This window comes from Scyliorhinus canicula, chromosome 1, assembly GCF_902713615.1.
Source record: "Scyliorhinus canicula chromosome 1, sScyCan1.1, whole genome shotgun sequence".
Lineage (NCBI taxonomy): Eukaryota > Metazoa > Chordata > Chondrichthyes > Carcharhiniformes > Scyliorhinidae > Scyliorhinus > Scyliorhinus canicula.
This window is the reverse complement of record NC_052146.1, coordinates 305,018,294-305,044,072: the sequence shown is the minus strand read 5'-3', so window position 1 is coordinate 305,044,072 and position 25,779 is coordinate 305,018,294. Positions and strand designations below refer to the sequence as shown.

The 25,779-nt window shown below is 44.6% G+C and overlaps 1 protein-coding gene and 1 long non-coding RNA gene across 5 annotated transcripts in view; one reads left to right on the top strand and one right to left on the bottom strand.

Annotated features, from left to right (window-relative positions):
* Nucleotides 1-25,779, top strand: part of LOC119976369 (collagen alpha-1(XII) chain-like) — a 370,037-nt gene that overhangs the window by 49,310 nt on the left and 294,948 nt on the right. For 3 of the 4 annotated variants that reach the window (XM_038816870.1, XM_038816860.1, XM_038816879.1), the window contains exon 12: nucleotides 8,474-8,746. The exons of the other annotated variant lie outside the window; for it this stretch is intronic. In XM_038816870.1, coding sequence (XP_038672798.1) covers nucleotides 8,474-8,746 — 273 coding nt within the window. The remainder of the gene's footprint in view (nucleotides 1-8,473; nucleotides 8,747-25,779) is intronic. 4 annotated transcript variants of the gene reach the window in all.
* LOC119976386 overlaps nucleotides 1-25,779 on the bottom strand; it is a 71,014-nt gene that overhangs the window by 20,015 nt on the left and 25,220 nt on the right. The window lies entirely within an intron of this gene.

Sequence of the window (25,779 nt, the reverse complement as noted above, 5' to 3'; positions counted from 1 at the left end):
ACATCAAAATGTGTATGATTTTCAGGTTGAATGATCAAATCTTTGAATGTACCATAAAATATAGAATCTGACACTACTGCAGATCTGCTGACCTACCTATCATGTCCAAGTCATGAACACATCCTATAATCTTCTCAACCTTGATGCTCACCTGAGGTGTGGTGACCCTCAGGTTAAATCAACACCAGTCAGCTTTCCCCCTCAAAGAGGAAAGCAGCCTATGGCCATCTGGGATGATGGAGACTTACATTTTTGAGAGGGAGGAGAGATGAATTGTACTTCAACCTAAATTAGAAGCTCTGCCCATGACACCAAAAATCTCTGTTCTCTCTGTAGAAGCAGTGAGGCTTCAACATTATATGCCTGTAAACCAGTATCTATCCAGTTAACAATTAATGTCTGCAATTCATTCACTTTATTTACAGGCAAAAAGAATGCAATAAACTATTTTTTTGTTTTTCAAAAGAAAAGTATGTCAAAGTACTTATTGCAGCTGGCTCTGACACAAGTAATATTATCTTGGCTCCAGCTTTAAGTGTCATGGGGGTCTCTAAACCTTTTTGCCAAACGCATCATTCAAACATCATGCATAAATCATGGAATAATCAGTGAGGAGCCTCAAATGTACCTTTGCACTCGAGCGCAGAAATGTAATGCATGGACTGTAATTTGTGACTAAAACCCTTAGATACTCTATGATCACATGGGGAATCAGGCATTATGTTGTTCCAGTGTTTTGCCAAACCCGTTGCAATAGCTTGTGGCTTACACAACAGTATAGTGGCCTAATGTCATTGGATACTCTTTGACCCTTCACCTGATTGCTTCCTGACGATTAAATAAGAAGCCAGAAAGAATCTCAGGCTTGAACAGTTAATCTGCTGTCAAAAGGGCATTGGACATTGACTTGAACATGAAGACATTAAGGGGTTATGGGGAGCGAAGGCAGTGGAAGTGAGATCAATTGGATGGCTTTCTCAAAGACCTGGCACAGACTCCACGGATCAAATCACCTCCTTCTCGGCTATGATCCTATGATCCATTTTTATAATGTAAGATCAAATTTAAACGTGATCAACTCCTCACTGCTTTGGCTAATTTAATTTAAAGTTAGTATTGCAAATATTAATGTCAATTGCTAGATCATGGCACTATCTCTAAAGTAGATATGTATTTAGATAAAAGCAAATCGCTGCAGACACTGCCATAGGAACATAGGAACAGGAATAGGCCATTCAGCCCCTCGAGCTTGTCCCACACTTTAATGAGATCATGGCTGATCTGTGACCTAACTCCATATACCTGCCTTTAGCTCATATCACTTAACACATTTGCTCAACAAAAATCTATCTGAATCAGATAATCAATTAACAACTGTTCCAGTTCCAACTGCTTCAGCTTCAACAGTTTCAAGTGCGAGGAGCAAGGTTTAGAGGGGATCCACCCCTACCCGGCGGGGGTCCCAGCGGGACGGAGTGGCGTGAACCACTCTGGCGTCGGGCTGCTCCAAAGGTGCGGAATCCTCCAACCCTTCAGGGGCTAGGCCCACCCCGGAGTAGTTAGCGCCCCGCCGGCCGGCAGGAAAGGGGCTTGGCGCCACGCCAACCTGCGCCGAAGGGCCTCCGGCGGCTGGCGCATGAGCGGGAGCGCCAGCGCATGCTGGTGTCATCCCCGTGCACGCACAGAGGGATTTTCTTCCGCACCGAGAATGGCGGAGAACCACGGCCGCCGGTGCGGAAGGATAGAGTGCCCCCACGGCACAGGCCTGCCCGCGGATTGGTGGGCCCCGTTCACGGGCCAGGCCACCGTAGGGGCACCTCCCAGGGCCAGATCCCCCCGCGCCCCCCCAAGAACCCGAGAGCCCGCCCGCACGCCAGGTCCCGCCGGTAAGGGACCTACTCCAATTTACGCTGGTGGGACCGGCAACAGACGGGCGGGACTTCGGCCCATCGCGGGCCGGAGATTTCGGGCAGCCCCAGCGCCCACTGAGTCGCGCCGGACCCCGCCATTCTCCAAGACAGGCGGTGCGACTCACGCCGGGCCAGTTTTTGGGGTCGGGAGAATTCGGGGGACGGCAGGTGTGGGATTCACGCCGACCCACGGCGATTGTCTCCCCCCCGGTGATTCTCCCTCCCGGCGGGGTGTTGGAGAATCCCGCCCAAGGTTTTTACACAGAGGGTAGTGGGTACCTGGGAACTTGCTGCCGAGGAGGTGGTGGAAGCAGGGACGATAGTGACATTTAAAGGGCATCTTGACAAATACATGCATAGGATGGGAATAGAGGGATAAGGACCCCAGAAGTGTAGATTTTAGTTTAGACGGGCAGCATGGTTGGCGCAGGCTTGGAGGGCCGAAGGGCCTGTTCCTGTGCTGTACTTTTCTTTGTTCTTGTTTTCTGTTTGGGGGAAAGAGTTCCAAAACCTTGAGTGAAAAATTGCTTCCTAACATCTCTCCTGAACAGTCTAGCCTTAAGTTTTACACTCTGCCCTCTAATCTCCAACCAGTGGAAATAGTTTATTTTTATCAACCCTGTCTTTCCTTGTTAATGTCTTGAATACTTCAATCAGATCACCCCTTAACCTTTTAAATTCTAGTGACAACAGGTCTAATTTGTGTAATCTCTCCTCATAACTCAACTACTGTAGTCCAGGTATCGCTTTTGTAAACCTACTCCTCCAAGGCCAAAATATTCTTCCTAAGGTGTGGTGCCCAGAACTGCTCACAATGATACCAAGTGGGGTCGAACAAGGGTTTTGCTTAGCTGCAGCATGACCCCTGTGTCCTTATATAACAATCCTCTAGATTCCAGCCGCCTTTTTGATTATTTTCTGCACTTGTTTGTGGCATTTTAAGGATCTATGCACCTGAACCCCAAGTCTCTTTGGGCATCCACTATACCTAACCTCTTTCCATTTAGAAAGTACTCTACTCTATCCTTTTTTGGTCTAAAATAGATAAGCTCGCACTTGGTCACGTTGAATTCCATTTGCCATAATTTTGCCCATTCACCTAGCCTGTCAATATCTCTTTGAAATTTTTATGCTATCATCTCAGCTGCCTACAATGCTGTCTAACATTGTATTAACAGCAAATTTGGATATATGATTTCTATGTCATCATCCAAGTCATTAATGAATAATACGAATAACTGAGGCCCCAACACAGATCCATGTGGTACACCACGTCACCTCCTGCCAATTAAAATAATTACCCTTTATCCCAACTCTCTGTCACCTGCCACTCAACCAATCTCCTAACCATGTCAATAATTTTCCCCCAGCTCCGTGGGCTTCCACCTTCATTAACAGTCTCTTATGTGTGACTTTATCAAATGCCTTCTGGAAGTCCATATAAATAGCATTGATAGACATTCCCCTATCCGTTATCTTTTGTCACCTCTTCAAAAAATTCAGTGAGATTTGTCAGGCATGACCTTCCCTTCACGAATCTATGCTGCCTCTCCCTGATTGACCAAAATTTTTCGAGGTGTTCAGTTACCCTATCCTTGACTCCAGAAATTTCCCCACAACAGATGTTAGGCTAGCCGGTCTGTAATTTCCTGGTCTCACCCTCTGACCCTTCTTAAAAATTGGATTGACATGTGCAAATTCCCAACCCAGAGGGACGACTCCTGAATCCAGGGAACACTGAAAGATTATAGTCAGGGCATCTACAATGTGCTCCCCGACTTCCTTTAGCACCCTCGGATGGAAACCGTTAGGTCCTGGGGATTTGATACTCTTTATTTCCATTAATTTCCTAGTAACTGATGCGGCACTTACGTTAGTTGTATTAAGCTGCAGCCCTCTATTGACTATTAATTTTTCCTGCACTTCCGGCAGGTTGTCCTCCTTTTCAACTGTAAATACTGAGGCAATTTCCCCATGGTACAGGAGGCCATTCAAGTGGGGGAAGCAAAAAGAAAACTGATAGTGGTAGGGGACAATATCTCCATTTTCAGTTTTCAGTGGGCCTACATTGCCCTTGACCACCTTTATATAACTATAAAACCCTTTATACAACTATAACATTTCTTCTTATTCATTTTGATGTCCCTTGCAAGTTTCATTTCATAATCCCTTTTAGTAGGTCTTATAAGCTACTTTGTTCAATACCATTTGTCCGGATCTGTGCTGTGTTTTGCATTTTTGTAAGCCCTTTTTTCAGTTTTATGTTGTCCTTAACCTCTTTAGTTGTCCTCAGCTTTTTTTTTTTTGTGAAGTGGAGCCTTTTCCTCTCAGGGGCATATACTTGCTCTGTATCTCGTTAAATGTTCCTTTAAATATTCTCCACAGATCTTCAGTAGTTTGACCCATTAACAGATCTTCCCAGTTTACTGTGGACAAGTCTCTGTCTCATCCCATTAAAATCAGCGAGACCTAAGTTTACAATTCTCGTATCTGAATCGTGCTTTTCAGTTTCAAATGCTACAGTGAGTTCAATCATATTATGATCACTATTTGATAAATGTTCACGCACAGCTACGCAACTAGTTAAATTGGGCTCATTACTCATAACTAAATCTAATATTGCCCATACCCTTGTTGCATCTAGAACATACTACTGCAGGAAACTGTTCTGGACATATTCCAGAAATTCACTACCTTTCTGTTACGTGCTTGTCTGTCTCTCACAATCTATGTGTGAATTAAAATCCCCCATGAATACTACCTTTGTTACACCTCCACCCCATCCCCACAACCCAGTAACCCCACCTAACCATTTTGAACACTGTGGGAAATTTAGCATGGCCAATCCACCAAACCTGCGCATCTTTGGACATCCACACCTTGCCTAATTTCTGCATTTATACAATCTAACACCCTATAACTACTGCCGGGGTTTGATACACAACACCCATTACAGTTTTAGATCCTTTTCTGGTCCTCAGTTCCACCCATATGGTCTCCATTGATGCTTTCACCTCAGTATACCCTCCCTCACCATTGAGGTGATAGTGGCGCGATCCAACGGCCACGCTGCACCCAGAAAGCAGCTCGTCGTGGTGCAGCATGGCCGATAAAAGCCGGGACACCCTGCTCCTGAGATCTACCTAGCCCGCTAGATCCAGCGCAATATCACAACACGTTGCGGTGTAAATTCCGTCCATTGTGGGTGGGATCACTTTTTAGCAAATCTGCATATTAGAGCGAGACAGCTAGTGCAGATTCGCAATGTACCAGAAGTATTGGGATCTATCTCCTTCACCTCAGAGACCTTGGATCAATGCCGTTCAGTACTGTCTCCACAAATGGGGACCAGACGGAACGGAACTCATGGGTTTCCAGGGGATCGGAGGCCAGGTGCATGCCCTTTTGGCAGGGTGGTACCCGGGCACTGCTGGTGTCACCAGAGTGCCTGGCTGGCACTGCCAAGGTGCCCAGGTGGCAATCCAGCTGGCAGGAACACTGCCAGGGTGACAGGTTCCTTGCTGAGGCCCCTTAATTAATGCAAATGGCGTTTAATAGCCATGTGTTTTTCGGCGCTGCATTTAGTTGAATCGCGTTCACATTTCTAATCAGTAAGGTCCTCTGCCATCTTCCCTGTCCCTCCTGTAAACTTTATAACCATAGAACATAGAACAGTAGAACATAGAACAGTACAGCACAGAACAGGCCCTTCGGCCCTCGATGTTGTGCCGAGCAATGATCACCCTACTCAAACCCACATATCTACCCTATACCCGTAACCCAACAACCCCCCCCCCCAACCTTACTTTTTAGGACACTACGGGCAATTTAGCATGGCCAATCCACCTAACCCGCACATCTTTGGACTGTGGGAGGACCCGGAGCACCCGGAGGAAACCCACGCACACACGGGGAGGACGTGCAGACTCCGCACAGACAGTGACCCAGCCAGGAACCGAACCTGGGACCCTGGAGCTGTGAAGCATTTATGCTAACCACCATGCTACCGTGCTGCCCAACCAGGTGTATTTAGTTCCCAGTCTCGACCATGCTGCAGACATGTCTCCGTATTAGATACCACATCATAATTTTCAATTTGAATTTATGCCTGCAGCTCATTTAGTTTCTTCCTCACACACTGTGCATTTGTATATATAACTCTTATTTGGACTGTAACCCCTGAGCTGTCCCTCAGCATTGATGTTTTATTTGCTTGTGGGCAGCATGGTAGCACAGTGGTTAGCACAGTTGCTGCACGGCTCCAGGTTCCCAGGTTCGATTCCCAGCTTGGGTTACTGACTGTGCGGAGTCTGCACGTTCTCCCCGTATTTGCGTGGGTTTCCTCCGGGTGCTCCGGTTTATTCCCACAGTCCAAAGATGTGCAGGTTTAGTGGATTGGCCATGCTAAATTGCCCACAGTGTTCAAAATGGTTAGGTGGGGTTACTGGGTTGTGGGAATGGGGTGGAGGTGTGAACTTAGGTGGGTTGGTCTTTCCAAATGGCCTCCTTCTGCACTGTAAATTCTATGTCTATGCTTGTTTATTATTTGTCACTTTTGGTTTAACCAGTATACTTCTGTAGTTTTGCCATTTGCTGCAGTTCCTGAAGTTGGTTCCTGACTATTTCTTACTATCTGCCCTGCTACTTGTTTTTGGAACTGTATTGACTTCCTCAGAGGCTGCCCCCTCCACCATTTGCTAGTTTAAAGTCCTTGTGACACCCCTATGAATCTTTGCTGCTAGAACACTGGTCCCAGATCAGTTCAGCTGGAGAACATCCTAACAGTACAGATCCCTCCTGTCCCAATACTGATGCTAGTGCCCCATGAAATGGATCCCCTCTTTCCTGCACCACTCCTTTAGCCACGAGTTTACTTCCCTAATTTTCTCATCCCTATACCAATTTGCACCTGACTTGGGTAATAATCCAGAGATTATAACCCTTGAGGACTTGTTCTTTAATTTTGTTCCTAGTTCCTAATATTCCACAAACAGGTCCTCTTTCCTAATCTTGTCTGTGTCGTTTGTTCCAATGTGGACCACAACAACTGGATCCTCCCCCTCCCTCTCTAATATCCTTTCAAACAGCTTTGAGATGTCCCTCACCTTGGCACCGGGGAGGCAACATACCACGCGGGACTCTCAGTCCAGTTCACCAAGGATGCTATCAGTTCCTCTAATTATAGAATCCCCGACCACTATCAGTTTTCTTTTTGCTCTCCCAACTTAAATGGCCTCCTGTCCATGGTGCAGTGGTCAGTTTGCTCACCCTCCCTACAGTCGGTTTCTCATCCACGTAAAGAGCAAGTACCTCATATCTGTTGAACAAGGTCAAGAGCTGAGCCTCCTTCATTTCTGAATTCAGGATCCCACTACCTGTCTCACTTGCAGCCACACCCAGCTGTCCCTGACCACTGGCTGAATTTGAGATACTTAATGTGCGGGGTGTGACCAAGTAACACCAAGTGTCCAAGTAACTCTCCTCCTCCTGGATGTGCTGCAGTGTCCGAAGCTCAGACTCCAGCTCATCAACTCTGCTGCAGTATACGTATATTTAGCTTGCTTTACCCCAAACAAATCCTCTAAAATTGTATGTACATTTGAAGCAATTTAATCATCTAATGATAAAGAAGATGTTTCCACCTGTGGGGAGTCCAAAAACAACCCACCATAAATAAAAAATAGTCACTAATAATTCTGGGGGGGGGGGGGGGGTGCTCTTTATTCTGAGAGCTGTGACAAAGTAGAACTCTCTTCCACAAGGATTAGGTGAGGTAAATAGCCTCGATACATTTAAGGGAAGTCTGGATCAGCTTACAACAGCGAAAGAGATAGAAGGTTGTGCTGATGGGATGAAGAGAAATGGGAAGAGTCTGGTGTGGTGCATAAACACTAAAATGGACCAGTTGGGCCAAATGCCATGTTTTCTGTGCAGTAAATTCTGTGTAAAATGTTGCAGAGCAGGGAATATTCTGTAATAACCGATAATAAAATATTTAACCTACGCTATGGACACATGCGAAACTCAATAATCTAATTTCATAAAATTAAACCTCAGTGACATGACTATATGCATGATTTCATTCTTAAATCTATTCTTGAAGGACTAAATCATTGGTCATTGAACAGACTGTCAATATTTTTGTAAAATCTTAAAGAGTAATTGGCAAGGTCTATGAAGCAATACCTTATCGCTCCTGGATCTGATTGAATGCTTTTAGGAGTAACTAAATTTTAGCTTGAATGTGCAGGACATATTGGGCAAAGTTTTATATTTAAGGATTTTAACTGTGATACACGCATGTGGAATTAAAGCTAAATGACAGCTGATTCAAAACCTCTGAACTATCACTGCTGTTCAATCAGGTGGCCAGTAATATTCTGAATTATTTGGTCCATCATGTTCCATGAGCAGCAGCAACAGCCCACATTGTATGAAATGTGAGTGAGTGATTCTGATCTTGCCCCACATTCTATTTTCCCAGGTATTCAACCAGCAAATGCTGCTGCTGTGTTGTGTTTTCCTTGGTTTTAACAATGCTGTTTTTCCATATTCTCCCATAGAGATTGGGCTGGCTAGTAATTTGGAGGTATTTGACGAAACCACAGACAGTTTCAAACTCAGGTGGACAGCTGCTCCAGGCAATGTTCTTCGGTACAGACTGGAGTACCGCCCAGTCGTTGGAGGGGACAGGAAAGAAGTGACTGTTGGAGGGTTGGAGACAGAGACAATCCTAAACAATCTGCTTCCAGACACCAAGTATTCGGTGAAGATTGTAGCTGAGTACCAAACAGCTACAGGTGAACCTCTCATTGGACAAGGCACCACTAAAGAAGGTACAGTTTACAAAAAAAATTAAAGTACTAAATAAGTGGAAAGTGTTTAATTATATTGTTAGGATCACAACATATTATACAGTAGCATAAGCCCACAAAGGTTTACTCTGTTGGCTGGGTGACTAGCTTGTGGTTCAGAATAATCCCAGCAGTACATTTACAATTCCCATTCTGGCTGAGATAGATTTGGGATTTGCCTCCTTGTCCAGCCCCAAGAGTGGGAGGCAATGGCAAATCACCCAAGACAAAAAACTACCAATTCATGGTGAAACATCAGCAGAGAATGAGCCAAGCAGAGCACACATAATATAAAATAAATGTCACAGTCTTGAGTTGGTCACAATCTGAATATCACAGTCAATCTGTCTCGTTCTGCTGTTGGTACCAAATCATTTGAAAAAGAAAGTAATAAACCAATCATTCGCTTTTGGTAATTCAGGGCGAATACTTTGATCCATACATCTGAAAGTGGAACACATCCAAAAATTGAATGATTTGCAGCTAATGTGTATGTAAATAAAGCAATATGATATATTACAGGCCTATAGTGTTAACAGGTAAGAATTAGGGTGTGTGCGAATGGGCAATTGGAGAAACAACCTAGTATTTGTTGACTTTAGCTAGTCTAAGCTCAGGGTATTGTAATGTAATGTAGGCCTGGGCTTGCTGTATATAGGATAGATCTGAAAACCAAAAATATCTGAAAAGTGGAATGCAATCGACCCAAAGGTTTTGGATAAGAGATACACAATCTGTATCCTTATCCTGTGAACCAAGTCTTGAGGTATCTCCGGGCACAATTAAATTAGCTCTAGGTGATCACTGAAAAGACTGACAGTGATTACACAACACTTATTAATCCCTTACAAAAGCACACAATAAAGCAAAAACAACACATCAGGACCACATACTGTCAATTCTATCAAGAACTATATCCAACTTATTTAGCTCTTTGAGGTAAAATTCTGAAAGTTTTAGCCCGACGCTCAACTCCTCCAGAAGTAAGCGAGGCAGAAGTATTGAATGATGTCATATAGTTGGCCAATTTGACAGGTTTCCATCCTTCGCATGAAGTTTCCATAGCCTCATGTTTGTAGTGAAGGGAAGAAGGAGTAAGAAGCCAAGGAGCAGACTGGCTGTCAGAGAATACGAGGAAACTTGCCATCAGCCCAAGAAAAGAAAGTAGAACTGAATTAGACCATCCTTAATAAACTTCACAGCAATATGTGAAAACAAGTAAAGAGTCATTGGATTTATTTCAAGATGGTTACCACATCCCTGGAAGTTGCAAACCATTCAAATGTAAAGTTTATTGTTCGCAAAATCAACTGAGACTTTGTGTTACAGTGGCTGTGCTATAATCATCCCCAGGTATCAGCTATTATCTAGCAGTGTTTAACATGTGTGCAGGCAACAGCAGGGGACTGAGTGGAAAATTATATAGTGTTATTATTACTGAATCCTGGTATTTCTGAGCAAAAAATTACAACTTAAGGAGCAGGCCATAGTTAGAAGTTATGGAGACAGAAGGAGCAGGGATGCCAGGCAGAGTGAGAGACTGAAAATGGAACTGAACAGTGGGTCAGAGAACATAGACTGGAGTATAGCCCAGTGGCTTGGAGGGCGGACAAAATAAGTGACTATTGAAGAGTGGAGGCATTAAAATACTTTGAAGCCTGCTTCCAAATGCCAGATACTGAAGAATGCAGGGAATGGAGGAACACCTAGAGACAACAGAAAAAAACAACAGAGGACAATATCAAGGCCTCGGAGAAATAGATTTTGGATTCAAAAAATAAAATAGATAACTTTTTGGACATTACTAGGGGAAAAGGTGTTAATTGTTCAGCCCAAACCCAACCCAAGATGGCAACCTTAATCTGCTCTGTTACCCTCAGATAAACACATTCCTAAACAACATGTAAGTGATTGTAAACCGTTTCTTTCACCAGTGTTTTGCAAGTAAGAGAGCAGAAAGAGATAAAAGGGCATGGAAGAAAGACTTGAAATTTCTACTGTCCCATTTACAGTTTAGTGGCACTCTTGTTCCTGAGTCACAGGATTCTGGATTCAAGTCCCACCCAATTGTTGAGCACAAAATTTAGGCCAACAGTCCATTGCTGTACTGAGGGAGTGCTGTGCAGTCGGAGATGCCATCTTTTGGATGAGACATTAAATCGAGGCCTTGTCTGCTCTCTCAGATGGATATAAAAGATGCTATCACACTATTTTGAGAAAGAGCAGGGAGCACTCCCCTGTATCCTGGGCAATAGTTATCCTTCAATCAGCATCACAAAAACAGATTATCTGGTCATGGGGTTTGCTGTGTGTAAATTGGCTGCTGCTTCCTATAGAGGTGACCACACTTCAAAAAATACCTCGAAAGCACTTTGTGATGCATAGTAGTCCCAGAAAGCTTCATTTTGGTTTCTTTCAGATCCTTAGGACTGTCAAAATTTTAAAAATTTGTTCATGGAATGTGGGCATGGCTGTCTAGGCCAATCTTTATTGTCCATCCTTAATATTGCTTGCAAAGGTGGTGAAGAGGTTCCTTCTTGAACCACTGCAGACCATGTGGTGTAGACACACACATAGTGATGTTCGGGAGGGAGTTCCAAGATTTTGAGCCAGTGACAGTGAAGGAGCAGTGGTGTGTTTCCAAGTCAGGACAGTGAGTGACTTGGAGAGGAACTTGCAGGTGTTGGTGTACCCTTGTATCTGCTGCCCTTGTCCTTCTGCATGGGTTTATAAAGTGTTGCCAAAGGAGCCTTGATGAGTTCCTGCAGCGCATCTTTCAGATGGTAACCACTGCTGCCACTGTGCGGCATGCTGGAAGGAATGAATGTGGTGATGGAGGTATGAGGAAGGGATAAGGAATCTGCCCTGCCCTCCTTCAGACAGGTGTCTTAGCACCTGGTAAAGATCCTTTACTGCTACCTGTATTTTCCAAGCACACAGCAACATCTCACTAAATTATGCAAGAATGCAAAAACTGAGCCAGATTGACACCAAAGAGCATGCAAACGAAAGTGATAATCTTCAAGAAAACCTCAGCTGAGTACTTTCCTAAATTACAATGCACTAAAAGTTAAACTTGTATGCTAAATCTTGCAGAAAAACCTGCGCGCAATATCCGCCGAGAGCCCTGGGTAATCCCCATTATAATGTGAAATGTGTGTGTTTTTATGTTTCTGTTTTTCTGTGTGTGCATGATTGTATAGTTTGTTTTTGTGTGTGTACCTCCTCATGTGTATTTACCTATGTGTATGCATGTGTGAGCTTGTGCATGTGTGTGCACATGTAAGCATGTGCATTTGTGTATGAGCTTGCGTATGTGAGTTTCTGGGTGTGTGTGTGGGTATGCATGTGGGTGTGCATATGTGTGTGTGTGCGTGCGTGCATGTGCGTGGGTTGGAGGTTAAATTAGAACAAAAACAAAACATGGTCACTGCCGTAATTCAAATGCATCTTTTGAGAAAGAAATAAGTGCTATGCTGGAAATGCAATACAATTCAATATATATTGCAATCTGAGAGCTTTGACATACATTAGCAGTTGGAGAAGGAATCATAAGCAGATGGTGCCATGTAACTGCACATGCCATATATTCTGTAGAGTTAAACAGAATATACAGAACAAAAACTACCCAGTCAGCTCTCCTGGTCTGTGCTGGTCTTTGTGTTCCACATGAGCTGCCGTCCAGCCCGCTTTAACCCTGTTAACATTTCCTCCAATTCCTTTCTCCTTCGTAGCCAGTATTTTATAGTGCCGCTATGGCGGGTACCACTCAATGAATGCGGTGACCATTTAAATTGCCAGTGAGAAATAAGAGGATGATCAGAGTGAGAGTAGGGCCGATCAGGCATGGAACATAGAACATAGAACAGTACAGCACAGAACAGGCCCTTCGGCCCTCGATGTTGTGCCGAGCATTGTCCGAAACCAAGATCACGCTATCCCACTCCCTATTATTCTGGTATGTTCCATTTGCCTATCCAATAACCGCTTGAAATTCCAAAAGTGTCCGACTCCACTATCACAGCAGGCAGTCCATTCCACACCCTAACCACTCCCTGAGTAAAGAACCTACCTCGGATATCCCTCCGATATCTCCCACCCTGAACCTTATAGTTATGCCCCCTTGTAACAGCTACATCTAGCCGAGGAAATAGTCTCTGAACGTCCACTCTATCTATCCCCCTCATCATCTTATAAACCTCTATTAAGTTACCTCTCATCCTCCTCCGCTCCAAAGAGAAAAGCCCTAGCTCCCTTAACCTTTCCTCATAAGACATATCCTGCAAACCAGGCAGCACCCTGGTAAATCTCCTTTGCACCCTTTCCAATGCTTCCACATCCTTCCTATAATGGAGGGCATAGTGGAGGAAACTTGTGCCTCGAGTCTAAAAAGGCAGGGGAGGCCCGAAATGAATATTTTGCTTCAGTATTCACAAGAGAGAGGGACCTTGTTGCTCATAGAAACAGTGTGAGCCAGGTTAATAGACTTGAACAGGTTTATATAAAGAAGGAGGATGTGCTGGAAATTTTGAAAAGCATCAGGATAGATAAGTCCCCTGGGCCAGACGGTATATACCCAAGGTTACTACGGGAAGCAAGGCAGGAGATTGCTGTGCTATTAGTGATGATCTTTGCGTCCTCACTCTCCAATGGAGTAGTACCGGATGATTGGAGGGAGGCGAATGTTCTTCCCTTGTTCAAGAAAGGGAATAGGGAAATCCATGGGAATTACAGACCAGTCAGTCTTACCTCTGAGATGAGCAAAATATTGGAAAGGATTCTGAGAGATAGGATTGATGATTATTTAGAAAATCATAGTTTGATTAAGGATAGACAGCATGGCTTTGTGAGGGGCAGGTCATGCCTCACAAGCCTCATTGAATTCTTTCAGGGTGTGATGAGACACATTGATGAAGGTCGGGCAGTGGATGTGGTGTATATGAATTTCAGTAAGGCATTTGATAAGGTAGGCTCATTCAGAACGTTAGGGGTATGGGATTCAGGGAAATTTTTCTGCCTGGATACAGACTTGGCTGGCCGAAAGGAGACAGCGAGTGGTCGTGGATGGAAAGTATTCCGCCTGGAGGTCGGTGACCAATGGTGTCCTGCAGGGATCTGTTCTGGGACCTCTTGCTCTTTGTGGTTTTTATAAATGACTTGGATGAGGAAATGGAAGGGTGGTGTCGTAAGTTTGCCGATGTCACGAAGGTTGGTTGAGTTGCAGATAGTGTTGAGGGTTGTTGCAGGTTACAGCAGGACATTGACAGGATGCAGAGCTGGCCTGAGAAGTGGCAGATGGAGTTCAACCTGGATAAATGTGAAGTGATTCATTTTGGAAGGTGAAATTTGAATGCTGAATACAGGGTTAAAGGCAGGATTCTTGGAAGTGTGAAGGAACAGAGGGCTCTTGGGGTCCACATATATAAATCCTTCAAAATTGCCACCCAGTTTGATAGAGTTGTTTAGAAGGCGTATTGTGTGTTGGATTTCATTAACAGAGGGATTGAGTTTAAGAGCTGCGAGGTTATGCTGCAGCTTTATAAAACACTGGTTAGACCACATTGGAATATTGTGTCCAGTTCTGGTCACCTCATTACAGGAAGGATGTAGATCCTATGGAGAGGGTGCAGAGGAGATTTACCAGGATGCTACCTGGCCTGGAGCTATTTACCCACTGGAGCGAAGAAGGAACAGAGGCGACTTGATAGAGGTGAACAAGGTGATGAGAGGTATGGATAGAGTGGATAGCCAGAGACTTTTCCCCAGGACATAAATGGCTGCCATGAGACATCATAATTTTAAGGTGATTGGTGGAAGGTATAGGGGAGATGTCAGAGGTAGGATCTTTAAACAGGGAGTGGTGGGTGCATGGAACGGACTTCCAGCGGAGGTGGTGAAGTCACAGTCATTAAGGACTTTTAAGCGACTCTTGGATGGCACATGGACAGCAGTAAATTTAAGGGGTGTAGGTTAGGTTGATCTTAGATTAATATAAATCGTCGGCACAACATCATGGGCCAAAGGGCCTGTATTGTGCTGTGCTGTTCAATGTTCTATATGTAAAGTTCATGGATGTTCCCAATCATCTAGAGCTGTTTCTCCTCATAAGCTATTCACACCTAATTATTCATAGAATCCCTGCAGTGCAGAAGGAGGCCACTTGGCCCATCGAGTCTGGCACCAATCTTCTGAAAGAGCAGCCCACCTGGGCCCACTCCTCCACCCCATCCCTGTCACCCCAATTAACTGTTGTATATTAATGGTCAATCCACTTGATCTGCACATCCTTGGAAACCAGAGCACCCGGAGGAGATCCATGCTGACACGGGGAGAAATTGCGGCACTGTAGAATAGTGGTTAGCACTGTTGCTTCACAGCCCCAAGGTTCCAGGTTCGAGCACTGTCTGTGCAGTCTGCACATTCTCACTGTGTCTGCGTGGGTTTCCTCCGGGTGCTCCGGTTTCCTCCCACAAGTCCCGAAAGACATGCTGTTGGGTGATTTGGACATTCTGAATTCTCCCTCAGTGTACCCGAACAGGCGCTGGAATGTGGCGACTAGGGACTTTTCACAGTAACTTCATTGCAGTGCTAATGTAAGCGTACTTGTGACAATAAGGGGCTGGTTTAGTTCACTGGGCTAAATTGCTGGCTTTTAAAGCAGACCAAGGCAGGCCAGCAGCACGGTTCAATTCCCGTACCAGCCTCCCCGAATAGGTGCCGGAATGTGGTGACTAGGGGCTTTTCACAGTAACTTCATTGAAGCCTACTCGTGACAATAAGCGATTTTCATTTCATTTTCATTATTAAGTGCAAACTCCGCACATTCACCCAAGACCAGAATTGAATCCGGGTCCCTCGCATTGTGAGGCAGCAGTGCTAACCACTGTGCGACTGCAGTGGTGTTGTTGGGAATGGCATTAAACATGAAATTAGAGATGCATGTAATAAGGGAATATCGGTGTTCATGGGTGATGTTAATCTTCACAGAGATTGGGCAAATCAAATTAGCCACAATGCCGTGGAGGAGGAATTACTGGAGTGTATACAGGATGGTTTTCTTGACCAAGATGTGAAGGAACCAACTGGAGAACTTGTCATCTTCGACCGGGTACTGTGTAATGAGAAGGGAATCATTGCCAATGTGGCTGTGCGAGACCCCTTGGGGATGAGCGACCATAACATGACAGAATTTTTCATGAAGGTGTAGAGTGAAGTAGTTGATTCGGAGATTCGGATGCGGAAAGTTAATGAAAATCGCTTATTGTCACAAGTAGGCTTCAAATGACGTTACGGTGAAGAGCACCGCGTCGCCACATTTTGGCACCTGTTTGGGGAGGCTGGTACGGGAATTGAACCGTGCTGCTGGCCTGCCTTGGTCTGCTTTAAATGCCAGCAATTTAGTCCTGTGCTAAACCAGCCCCTATAATAAGGGGAACTATGAAAATATGAGGCATGAGTTGGCCTTGATAGATTGGGGAGAGCTACTTCAAGGGATGACAGTAGATAGGCAATGGCAAACATTCAAGGAATGCATGGAGGAACTACAGCAACTGTTCATTCCTGGTCTGGCACAAAAGCAAAATGGGTGAGACAGCCAATCCGTGGCTTACAAAGGAAATTAGAAATAATATCTGATACAAGGAAGAAGCATACAGATTGGCCAAGAAAATTAATAGGTCTGAGGATTGGGAGCAGTTTAGAAATCAGCCAAGAAGGATGAAGGGATTGATTAAGAAGGAGAAAGTAAGAGGCGGGGGCCACCAAGCTAGCTGGGCAGGCTGGCTCACGGAAGCGCAGAGGGGGGTGAGCAGATGTTAGACTTATCAAAGGGGTCGATTTACATTGTGCTGTTACTGGGGGGGTGGGGGGGGGAATGTTTTGCTGACGAGGGAGGGACTTTTGCTGAGGGACAGAGAGGAGGTCGGGGGCGGAGGCTGCCTGGGGATGGCTGGTGGAGGCGTGGGGCGTGGGCTGGAGACTGGCCCAAGAAAGGTGATGGCTGATCGGCGAAGGTGGGTGGGGGGGCGATGAGCCCCACAACCAGGCTGATCATCTGGAAAGTATGAGGGCTAAATGGGCCGGTTAAGAGGGCACACGTGTTCGCGCATTTGAGAGGACTGAAGGCAGATGTGGTAATGCTACAAGGGACGCACCTCAGAGTAGCTGATCAGATTAGATTAAGGAAGGGATGGGTCAGACAGGTTTTTCACTCGGGGTTGGACTCGAAGACTAGTGGGGTCGCGATCCTGATTAATAAGCGAGTGGTGTTTGAGGCAGGAAGGATAGTTTTGGATGTGTGAGGCCGGTACATTATGGTCAGTGGGAAATTGGAGGGGGTGCAGGTGGTACTAGTGAATGCGTATGCGCCAAATTGAGATGATGTGGAATTTATAAAGAGGATGCTGGGGAAGATACTGGACCTAGATTTGCATAAGTTGGTCATGGGAGGGGACTTCAACACAGTTCTTGACCCTGGTTTAGACCAGTCGAGCTCAAGGACAGGCAGGGTGCCAGCAATGGCAAAGGAGCTAAAAGGGTTCATGGAGCAGATGGGGGGGGGGGGGGGGGTATCCATGGCGATTTGGGCAGCCGAGAGTGAAGGAGCCCCGATCGGGTTGGAAGAGGTAGCGGAGGGTCTGAAGGCCATGCGGGCGGGTAAAGCCCCGGGGCTGGACGGGTACCCAGTGGAGTTCTATAAAAAGTTCCCTGGGATATTGGGGCCGCTGTTGTTGAAGACATTCAATGAGACAAGGGAGCGTGGGATGCTTCCCCCGACGATGTTACAGGCCACGATTTCACTGATCCTGAAGCGGGGCAAGGACCCGGAGTTGTGTGGGTCCTGCAGGCTGATATCCCTATTGAATGTGGATGCCAAACTGCTGGCCAAAATTATGTCCTCTAGGATTGAGGATTGTGTGCCGGAAGTTACTGGGGAAGATCAGACGGGGTTTGTTAAGGGAAGGCAGTTGGTGGCCAATGTAAGAAGGTTGTTAAATGTGATCATGATGCCCTCGGAAGGTAGGGAGGTGGAGGTAGTGGTCGCAATGGACACAGAGAAGGCTTTTGATCAAGTAGAATGAGAATATCTGTGGGAAGTACTGGATGGTTCAGATTTGGGCGGGGCTTTATTGACTGAGTCAGGCTGCTGTATCAGGAGCCTGTGGCGAGCTTACGGACGAATAGGACAACATTGGACTATTTTAGACTGCATTGGGGGATGAAACAGGGATGTCCCCTCTCCCCACTGCCATAGAGCCGCTGGCAATCGCACGAAGAGCTGCAAGGGGCTGGTCCGGGGGGGAGTGGAACACAGAGTCTCGCTTTACGCAGACGACCTGCTCCTGTATGTATCAGACCCAGCAGAGGGGGTGGAGGAAATCATGAGGATTCTGGAGGAATTTGGCAGGTTTTCGGGGTATAAACTAAATATGGGAAAAAGTGAGATGTTTGTGGTCCAGGAAGGGGTCAGGAGAGGTGACTGGGGGAACTGATGTTTGGAGTAGTCGGGGGAAGCTTTCGATACCTAGGCATCCAAGTCGCGCTTGAATGGGAATGGCTGCACAAACTAAATCTGGCTCGAGTAGTGGACCAAATGAAGGACAATTTTAGGAGGTGGGACGTGCTCCCGTTGGCACTAGCTGGTAGGGTCCAGACGATAAAGATGACAGTCCTCCCGAGATTTCTGTTTGTGTTTCAGTGTCTCCCCATCTTTATTCCGCGGTCCTTTTTTAAACGGGTCAACAAAGTAATTACTGGCTGTGTATGGGCGGGCAAGACCCCACGAGTAAAAAAGGGGATGCTTGAGCGGAGCCAGGGAGAGGGCGGGCTGGCACTGCCGAACTTCAGGAATTACTATTGGGCGGCGAATATAGCTATGATCAGGAAGTGGGTTGTGGGGGGAGGGTTGGCATGGGAGCGTATGGAGGCAGCTTCATGCAAGGGCACCAGCTTGGGGGCATTGACAATGGCTGCTCTGTCGTTCCTGCTGGCACGGTACTCCACCAGCCCCATGGTGGTGGTGGCCCTGAAAGTCTGGGGGCAATGGAGGAGACATGTGGGAGTGGAGGGAGCTTCGGTGTGGTCTCGAATCTGAAATAATCACCGGTTTGCCCCAGGGAGGGTTTCGGAGATGGCAGAGAGCAGGGATTGAGAGGATGGGGGGATATGTTTATAGAGGAGAGCTTTCCTAAGCTGAGGGACCTTCCCTCCCTATATGAATGAGGTAATCATCCATTCAATCTCTAAAAAATGCCTTTGGCAGGAAAATCGACAGGCATTGGAAAATAAATAGAAATCGCGGCAACACGTTCATTTTAACGGCCTGTACAGATCCACGAGTAACAGAGGGAGACCATTTAACCTTGCCAGATCAGCTAAGTGCTGCCCAATTAATGAGAATTCTAAAATTGAGGCATTTCTGGACAGAAAGTTAATGTAGGTCGGCGAGCATAGAATTCCAGTGGATGGCAAGTGAGGAAGATTGAACTTGGGACTGTGTGATAACATATCACGCAAGTCCAGTGGACTGAAACCTTCGACCCTGGAACCTGCTCACCTGTACCTCAACTGCACTTACCGATTTGATTTATAGTTCCTCAATACACTAACGCAACACAAAATGACTAATCTCAGCCTTGAACCTTGAGTATCCACAGCTAGAGAATGTCCCAGATTTTGATTAAACATTGTGTGCAAAAGTTCTTCTGATTTCAAACTCAAATGGTCTCTCTCCAATCTAACGATTATGGCTCCTTCTTCTAGATTCCTCCACCAGAGGAATTAAGTTTTCTTTAACTCATTGTATCTATTTATAATTTTAAACTCTCCAATTAGATCACCCTTCCATCTTTAAAAACAGGCAAATTGAATTATTATTGTGTATCAATTGGCTCAAAATTCACAGAATGATGTTTGTGATATTAAAAATGGGATGTTAAAGTGTTGACTGACTCAGTTAAGATGGTGAAAGCTTGGTATAATCTTTAAAACCAAGCTGCCTCAGTTTGTAGTTGGAACTCCCTGCTCCTGATTGCTGTCCAGTTACCATTTCTGTTACTTATGAAGTCATGCCCCACTGTAGCAGTTTAGTTCTTGACTTCAGTTTAAAAAAAACCTGGAAGTAAAGAGCTGGCATCAGTAAAGGAGCCAAGTTCCGAAAGCTCGTGATTCCAAATAAACCTGTTGGACACTAACCTGGTGTTGTAAGATTTCTTACTGTGCCCACCCCATTCCAAAGCCGGTATCTCCACATCATGACCAGTAAAGGTGACCATGAAGCTGTTGAATGGCTGCTTCAAAGCCCATCTGGTTCACTAATGTCCTTTATAAGAAGATGTCTTACCTGGTCTGCTCCAGATGTGACTACAGACCAACTACAGCTCTTAGCCACTCTGAAATGACTTAGTAAGTCCACCTCAGTTGCATCAAAGCAACAACTACAAATGGGCAATAAACATCTATAAACACAGAGCCCCAGAAAGAATAAAGAACAGAAAATAAATATCTTGCTAAAACCTAGTATCTGCGATTTGACTTGACAACTTGGTTGAACAATAATTCGCCTGAAGTCCTGGAGGGTAATGTTAAGGAAAACCACAGTAATTGTCAGCACCAATGTGAGATCGGGAGAAAAATTAGAATATTTATAAAAGAACTTGGTTATACAGACCAAGTTGTTCAGAAAAGTTAGATTGAGAGAGATCATCCCACAGAAAGAAGGAAGAAGTAGGGGACGTGAGGTGAAGGAGGGGGAAGGGGAATCTGTGTTTCAAGATTTGACCCTGAACCAAAGCACTGTCTGCTTTGCTTCAAGATTTAAATTGAATCAAGAAGAGTTGATTCTGCAAGGATTTTTTTTGGCAAATTACTGTCGAATGAGGAGATTGGGATTGAGAGTCATCCTTCTCATTGCAGCTGGCGAAACCAGAACTATTAGGAGCTTCAATCGACTCCAGTGTATAGTCTCGTGGGGTCTCGGCAAGACTCTGCAAATTATGGAAAGATCACTAAATAACAAGGGCCAGCATGGAAGATGGATTGGGTTTTACATTTTTCCCTCTTGACTAATGGTCATGATATCACTCCCCATTTTAACAGCCTTGTTGGAAGCACTCGATAAACCTTGGATGAATTGAATGTGACAATTGATGCAGTTTCTTTGCAGACTATCTTGTAAACTCATAATAGTGGTGGCTGAATGTTTTTGACCTTGAATGATGCAGTCGTGCCATGATTATGTTCCTGAATTAGGTTTGCCAAACCTGGACGAATAATCCAAGGATTGTGTCTTCAAATCCCACCATGGGCACTTTGCGAGTTTGAATTCAGTTTCTTTGTTTAAAATAAAGAAATCTGGCATCCGTAAAAATGATCCAACTGGTTCACCAGCATCGTTCCCGGATCTATATTATATGTGACTCCATTCCCACACTGATGCAGCTGACTCTTCACTGGAGTGGTTAAAAAGCCATTTAATTTAGGATTACCAGATATTGATGATAAATGCTAGCCTTAACATCTATGTACCAAAAGTAAATTTAAAAAGTCGTGATTAAAAAATAATTGTTATAGAATATTGAGACTCTCAACATGTTTTCCCATAGGGTGGAGGTGTGGGGTGGGTGGAGGTGTGGGCTTAGGTAGGGTGCTCTTTCCATGGTCCCGTGCAGACTCTTTGGGCTGAATGGCACTGTAAAGTCTATGATTCTATGACTCACGCCATGCTGTCGCAATATTGTGGTGCATTGATACGATGGTTCCAATTTTAAAGGCAGTTCTGTTTTAATGGCAGTGCTACAATGGGGCTGGGGGTGTCTGGTGGTGGAGGCATTCCAGGGTACACTTGTACAGTTGAAATAATTGCCAGTGGAAGAAACAGCGGAAGTGGGAACAAATGTAAATTACAGATTTAAAATGTTACAAACCCCAAGCAGGGTGAGAGATTAGAAAAGCTTATTGCTCCATAGGCTAGGGAAAATGTTGAAAAATCTTTAGATTGCTGGTTCAAAGTCAGTTGGTAGCTTTAAATTTAGCTTGCTTAATATCTGCAGATAAGCAATATTAAGGTTTGTAGTCACTTCACAATATCGTTGGGGCTTTTTCGCAAGAAGTCGATGAAGGAATATGATATTCCTTCAAAGCTGGGAATGAAAAGTGCATAGCAAGGATATCCATGTGGGAATAATAGTCTTGAGATCTGGGTAGAGTGGATTTGATGGGCTGAAGGACTTTTTCCTTCAAAAATTGAACAAATTAAAAATATTATACTATAACTGGTTTAATAGCACTGAACAATTAAGTTGGTTGATACAGGGCTGAGATTTATAAATGGTTTAATCAGTCATTTTTAAGATTAGGAAGGAAAACCGGAGATTTGCCATGCAGTCACAGGTCATCATCTGAGTTATCAGCAACTCAGAAATGCTCCTTCAGGGACACCTAACAGCACCCAGAGCCACTACCATCTAGAAAGACAGGTGTAGCAGATGCATGGGAACACCACCACTTGAAAATTCCCCTCCAATTCAGATACCATCCTGACTTGGAAATATATCACTGTTCTTTCACTAGGTCAAAAATATGGAACTCTCTCCAACAGCACTGTCGGTGTATCTATACCTCACGGACTGCAAAGGTTCAAGGAGGTGGCTCACCACCATTTATTCAAAAACAATTTGGAGTGGACAATAAACTGCTATAGGCCTTCCCAGTGACACCCATATCCCAGGAATGATGAAATAAAAAACATTGCTTCATTTCATTTTCTGGACAATGAGATCATCCTTTCTGTTTCTTTCTCTCTTTTTCCTTCCTGCTCTCTTTCACGTTCTGTCTGTCTCTCTATGACTCCCTGCCAATTCTCCCCCCTCCCCCACCCCTTTGCTGCGATTTGACAATGGACCAACCTAATTCAACACCAAGGAACCTGGCTTTGAGGGTTAAATTATAAGGAAAGGTTAAATACATTTGGCTTGTATTCCCTTGATCAATCTACCACTGATCACTCAAGATTCAGGCTCCTTAAAGTTAGCTGGAGGTTTAACAGGTAAAGTTTAAATAATAATCACGTATTGTCATAAGTAGGCTTCAATGAAGTTACAGTGAAAAGCCCCTAAATAACCTAGATAGGAGAAACTGTTTCCAGTAGAAGGAGGGTCCTTCACCAGATGTACAGATTTAATGTAAGGAGAGGGGGGAAGAGAGGAATTTGTTTATTGCATAGAGAATGCACTGCCTGACTCTGAAGCAAGTGTGCTTCCAAATGAGTCAGAGCCGACAACATTTTAGTGCAACAAATGACTTGTTTTTCCTTTCAAATAACGCAATCAGGTTTTGGCAATTAAAGTTCTGACACTGGAGGCAGAGAGGGGGAGTGAGATTTTGTGCGGTCTCCTGGGTTTGTTGATGATATGGATGGATGTTCCTCTCCAATGCTGCATGGCAATCTTGGCTTTTCAGTCAGATGGAAGCTGGGGGGTCAAAAGAGAAAGCTGATCAAAAATAAGATGAGCTCAAATTTAAATCTTCATGCAAACTGGGCAGACAAAACTGTTATCCTTGTGCGTTTTTCACTTTTCTATGGAGTATATAAATCTTCTGAAGTTAAAACAATAAATATCTTCTGGTCTTGTCAGAATGGCATGTGGTTTGCAGTTACTGTGTACTGTCACAGCCAGGATTTGTCAGTTGAAAGCATGCGGCTTAAGTGTGGAAACCAAGTGGGCTTTGCAGCAGACTCCGTCAAAACTCTGGAAAGTGCCTCGGGAGCTTTAATGAGTGCAGCAGACAAAATATTTCACCATAAATACCCAAGTTTTGTGAAGTGTAGACTAATCTTCCAAGCAGATGGCTTCTCTCAACATCACTTCTTATGACTGGATGGGGAGTTGCAGGATGTAAAGGGGGCAAATTAACACATCCCCGAGGGTTCATGTATCAGTTGTAAGTTGGGACCCTGTCTCGGTTTTGCTAGGTTTTGTCTCCTCTGCATCAGCCTTTGTTTAACCCACTGTCCTGGTCTCATATTCTCTTCTCCCAACTCCACACAGTCCCACTTATCCACAGTTGCCATTTTCATCTCTCTACTGGACAGATGTACAGATAAGGATTTTCAATTGGTTCATCCTTTAGTCTCATCAAAGGCAACAAAGATTTTGGAGGTGGCTTGTTCACTCCTGTGGATACTTTGAACCCACATGTGAGTGAACACAAAGGTCAACACAATTGATGTAAATAACTCCACAAGTAGCAATATTTAATAGCTTCAACTGCTTGTCATTTTGTTTCTCCATTTCTTCCGTTGACTCTTGGGAGGCTGTTCAATTGGTGTATTCTTCTGATCCTTTCAGGGAAATTCAAGATTGTCCGCTATGTAAATTGGGTGTCCCACTCCTTCTCTACCTCTCACTATGTTCAAGCAGGGAGGTCAGGTTCAAATCAGTGTTCGAGAGTCAAAAACAATGCAATGGGCATCACTGATGAGTTCTTGCCTTACATCTACATGTGAACATTCCTGGCTGGATAGATGATAGCTCTTCAAATAGTCCCCAGCTTAGTTATAGCACTTTCTACATTCCAGCACTTCACCGGCTGAGACCAGCTACATAAAACCAGGAATTAAAGTATTGGATTGTTCTAATTGCCACAGCTCATCCTGACACACCATTCACACATTTCTTCATGATCCCACAGCAATCTCAACAGAAAAATAATTGATGGCTCGCTCAACTCAGGACACGGTTAATGTTCTTGGAATTATTCTGAAAGACCAATTATGATAATAATAATCACTTATTGTCACAAGTAGGCTTCAATGAAGTTACTGTGAAAAGCCCCTCGTCGCCACATTCCGGCGCCTGTTTGGGGAGGCCGGTATGGGAATTGAACCCGCGCTGCTGGCCTTGTCTGCATTCCAAGCCAGCTGTTTAGTCCACTGTGCTAAACCAGCCCCTCAACCTCTTTTATTTTGTCTTCCCTAAATTGTTGTAATTTTTCCTTTTTCCAGTATTTACCCAGTCTCCATTCAAAAAGTACCCCTGAATCAGTTTCCACCCGCTTCCAGGCAGCATTATCTCAGCTCTGCGGGCTTTGATGCCAATTATTTTAAGGGTGAGGTTTTCCAGCCTTTCCTGCTGGTGGAATCTTCTGGATCGCTGAAGGCGGACCCCTGCAGCGGGTTTCCCAGCGGCGGGATGGACGAAACACGCAAAACTCCATAGATTTCAACAGTATCAAAAAATCCCACCTGAGGCCAATGGTAGGCCACCTCTGCCACCAGAAAACCTGTGGGAGGTTGGGGGGGGGGGGGGGGTAATCCTGGTGCAAATCTCTATTCCCTGGTTGCTAACAGTTCTACCAGTCAAAAAGATTTTGCCCTTTTTACTCTCCCAAAACTGTTCAGAATTTAAAATCTCTATTAAATCTTCTCCGCTCAAGGGAGAACAAATGGGATCTTGAGTGATCACAGTTAGATCACCTCCTAATCTCCAAAATACCAGGGAACAAACCAGTTAATCTCTAAATATAACTCAAGTCCCTCATCCCTGGTACCATTTTGGTAAATCTCCTCTGCACCAACTCCAAGACCTTGACTTCCTTCCTAAAGTGTGGTGCCCAGTAGGGGACATATTACTCCAACTGAGGCATTACCAGTTTGTTATAAAGGTTCGGTATGACAATCGTCTCTTCAAACACAATTTGTTTGATGAAGTAGTGTGGAACTTTTTAACTTTTTGCTGTAACAAGATAGGCTGTTTGAACAGGAATAAATAAACTATAGTTTCTGTCCTGTAACTGAGACAAAACAGGTTTACGTCAGCACAAAAATAAAAGAGGGAAACCTTAACACATTATGACTGTCTTTGTCAAACAAATCCAAAGTCAGGATCCAAATCCGTTTGGAAAGAAGTTCTGGAGTGTTATTATAAAAAATTAGCTTACCTTCCATAAGGTAACGTTTGCCTCTCTTTTATTGGCTCAAACTTAGGGCTGGCATTGACGGAAATGGCTTTCAAACT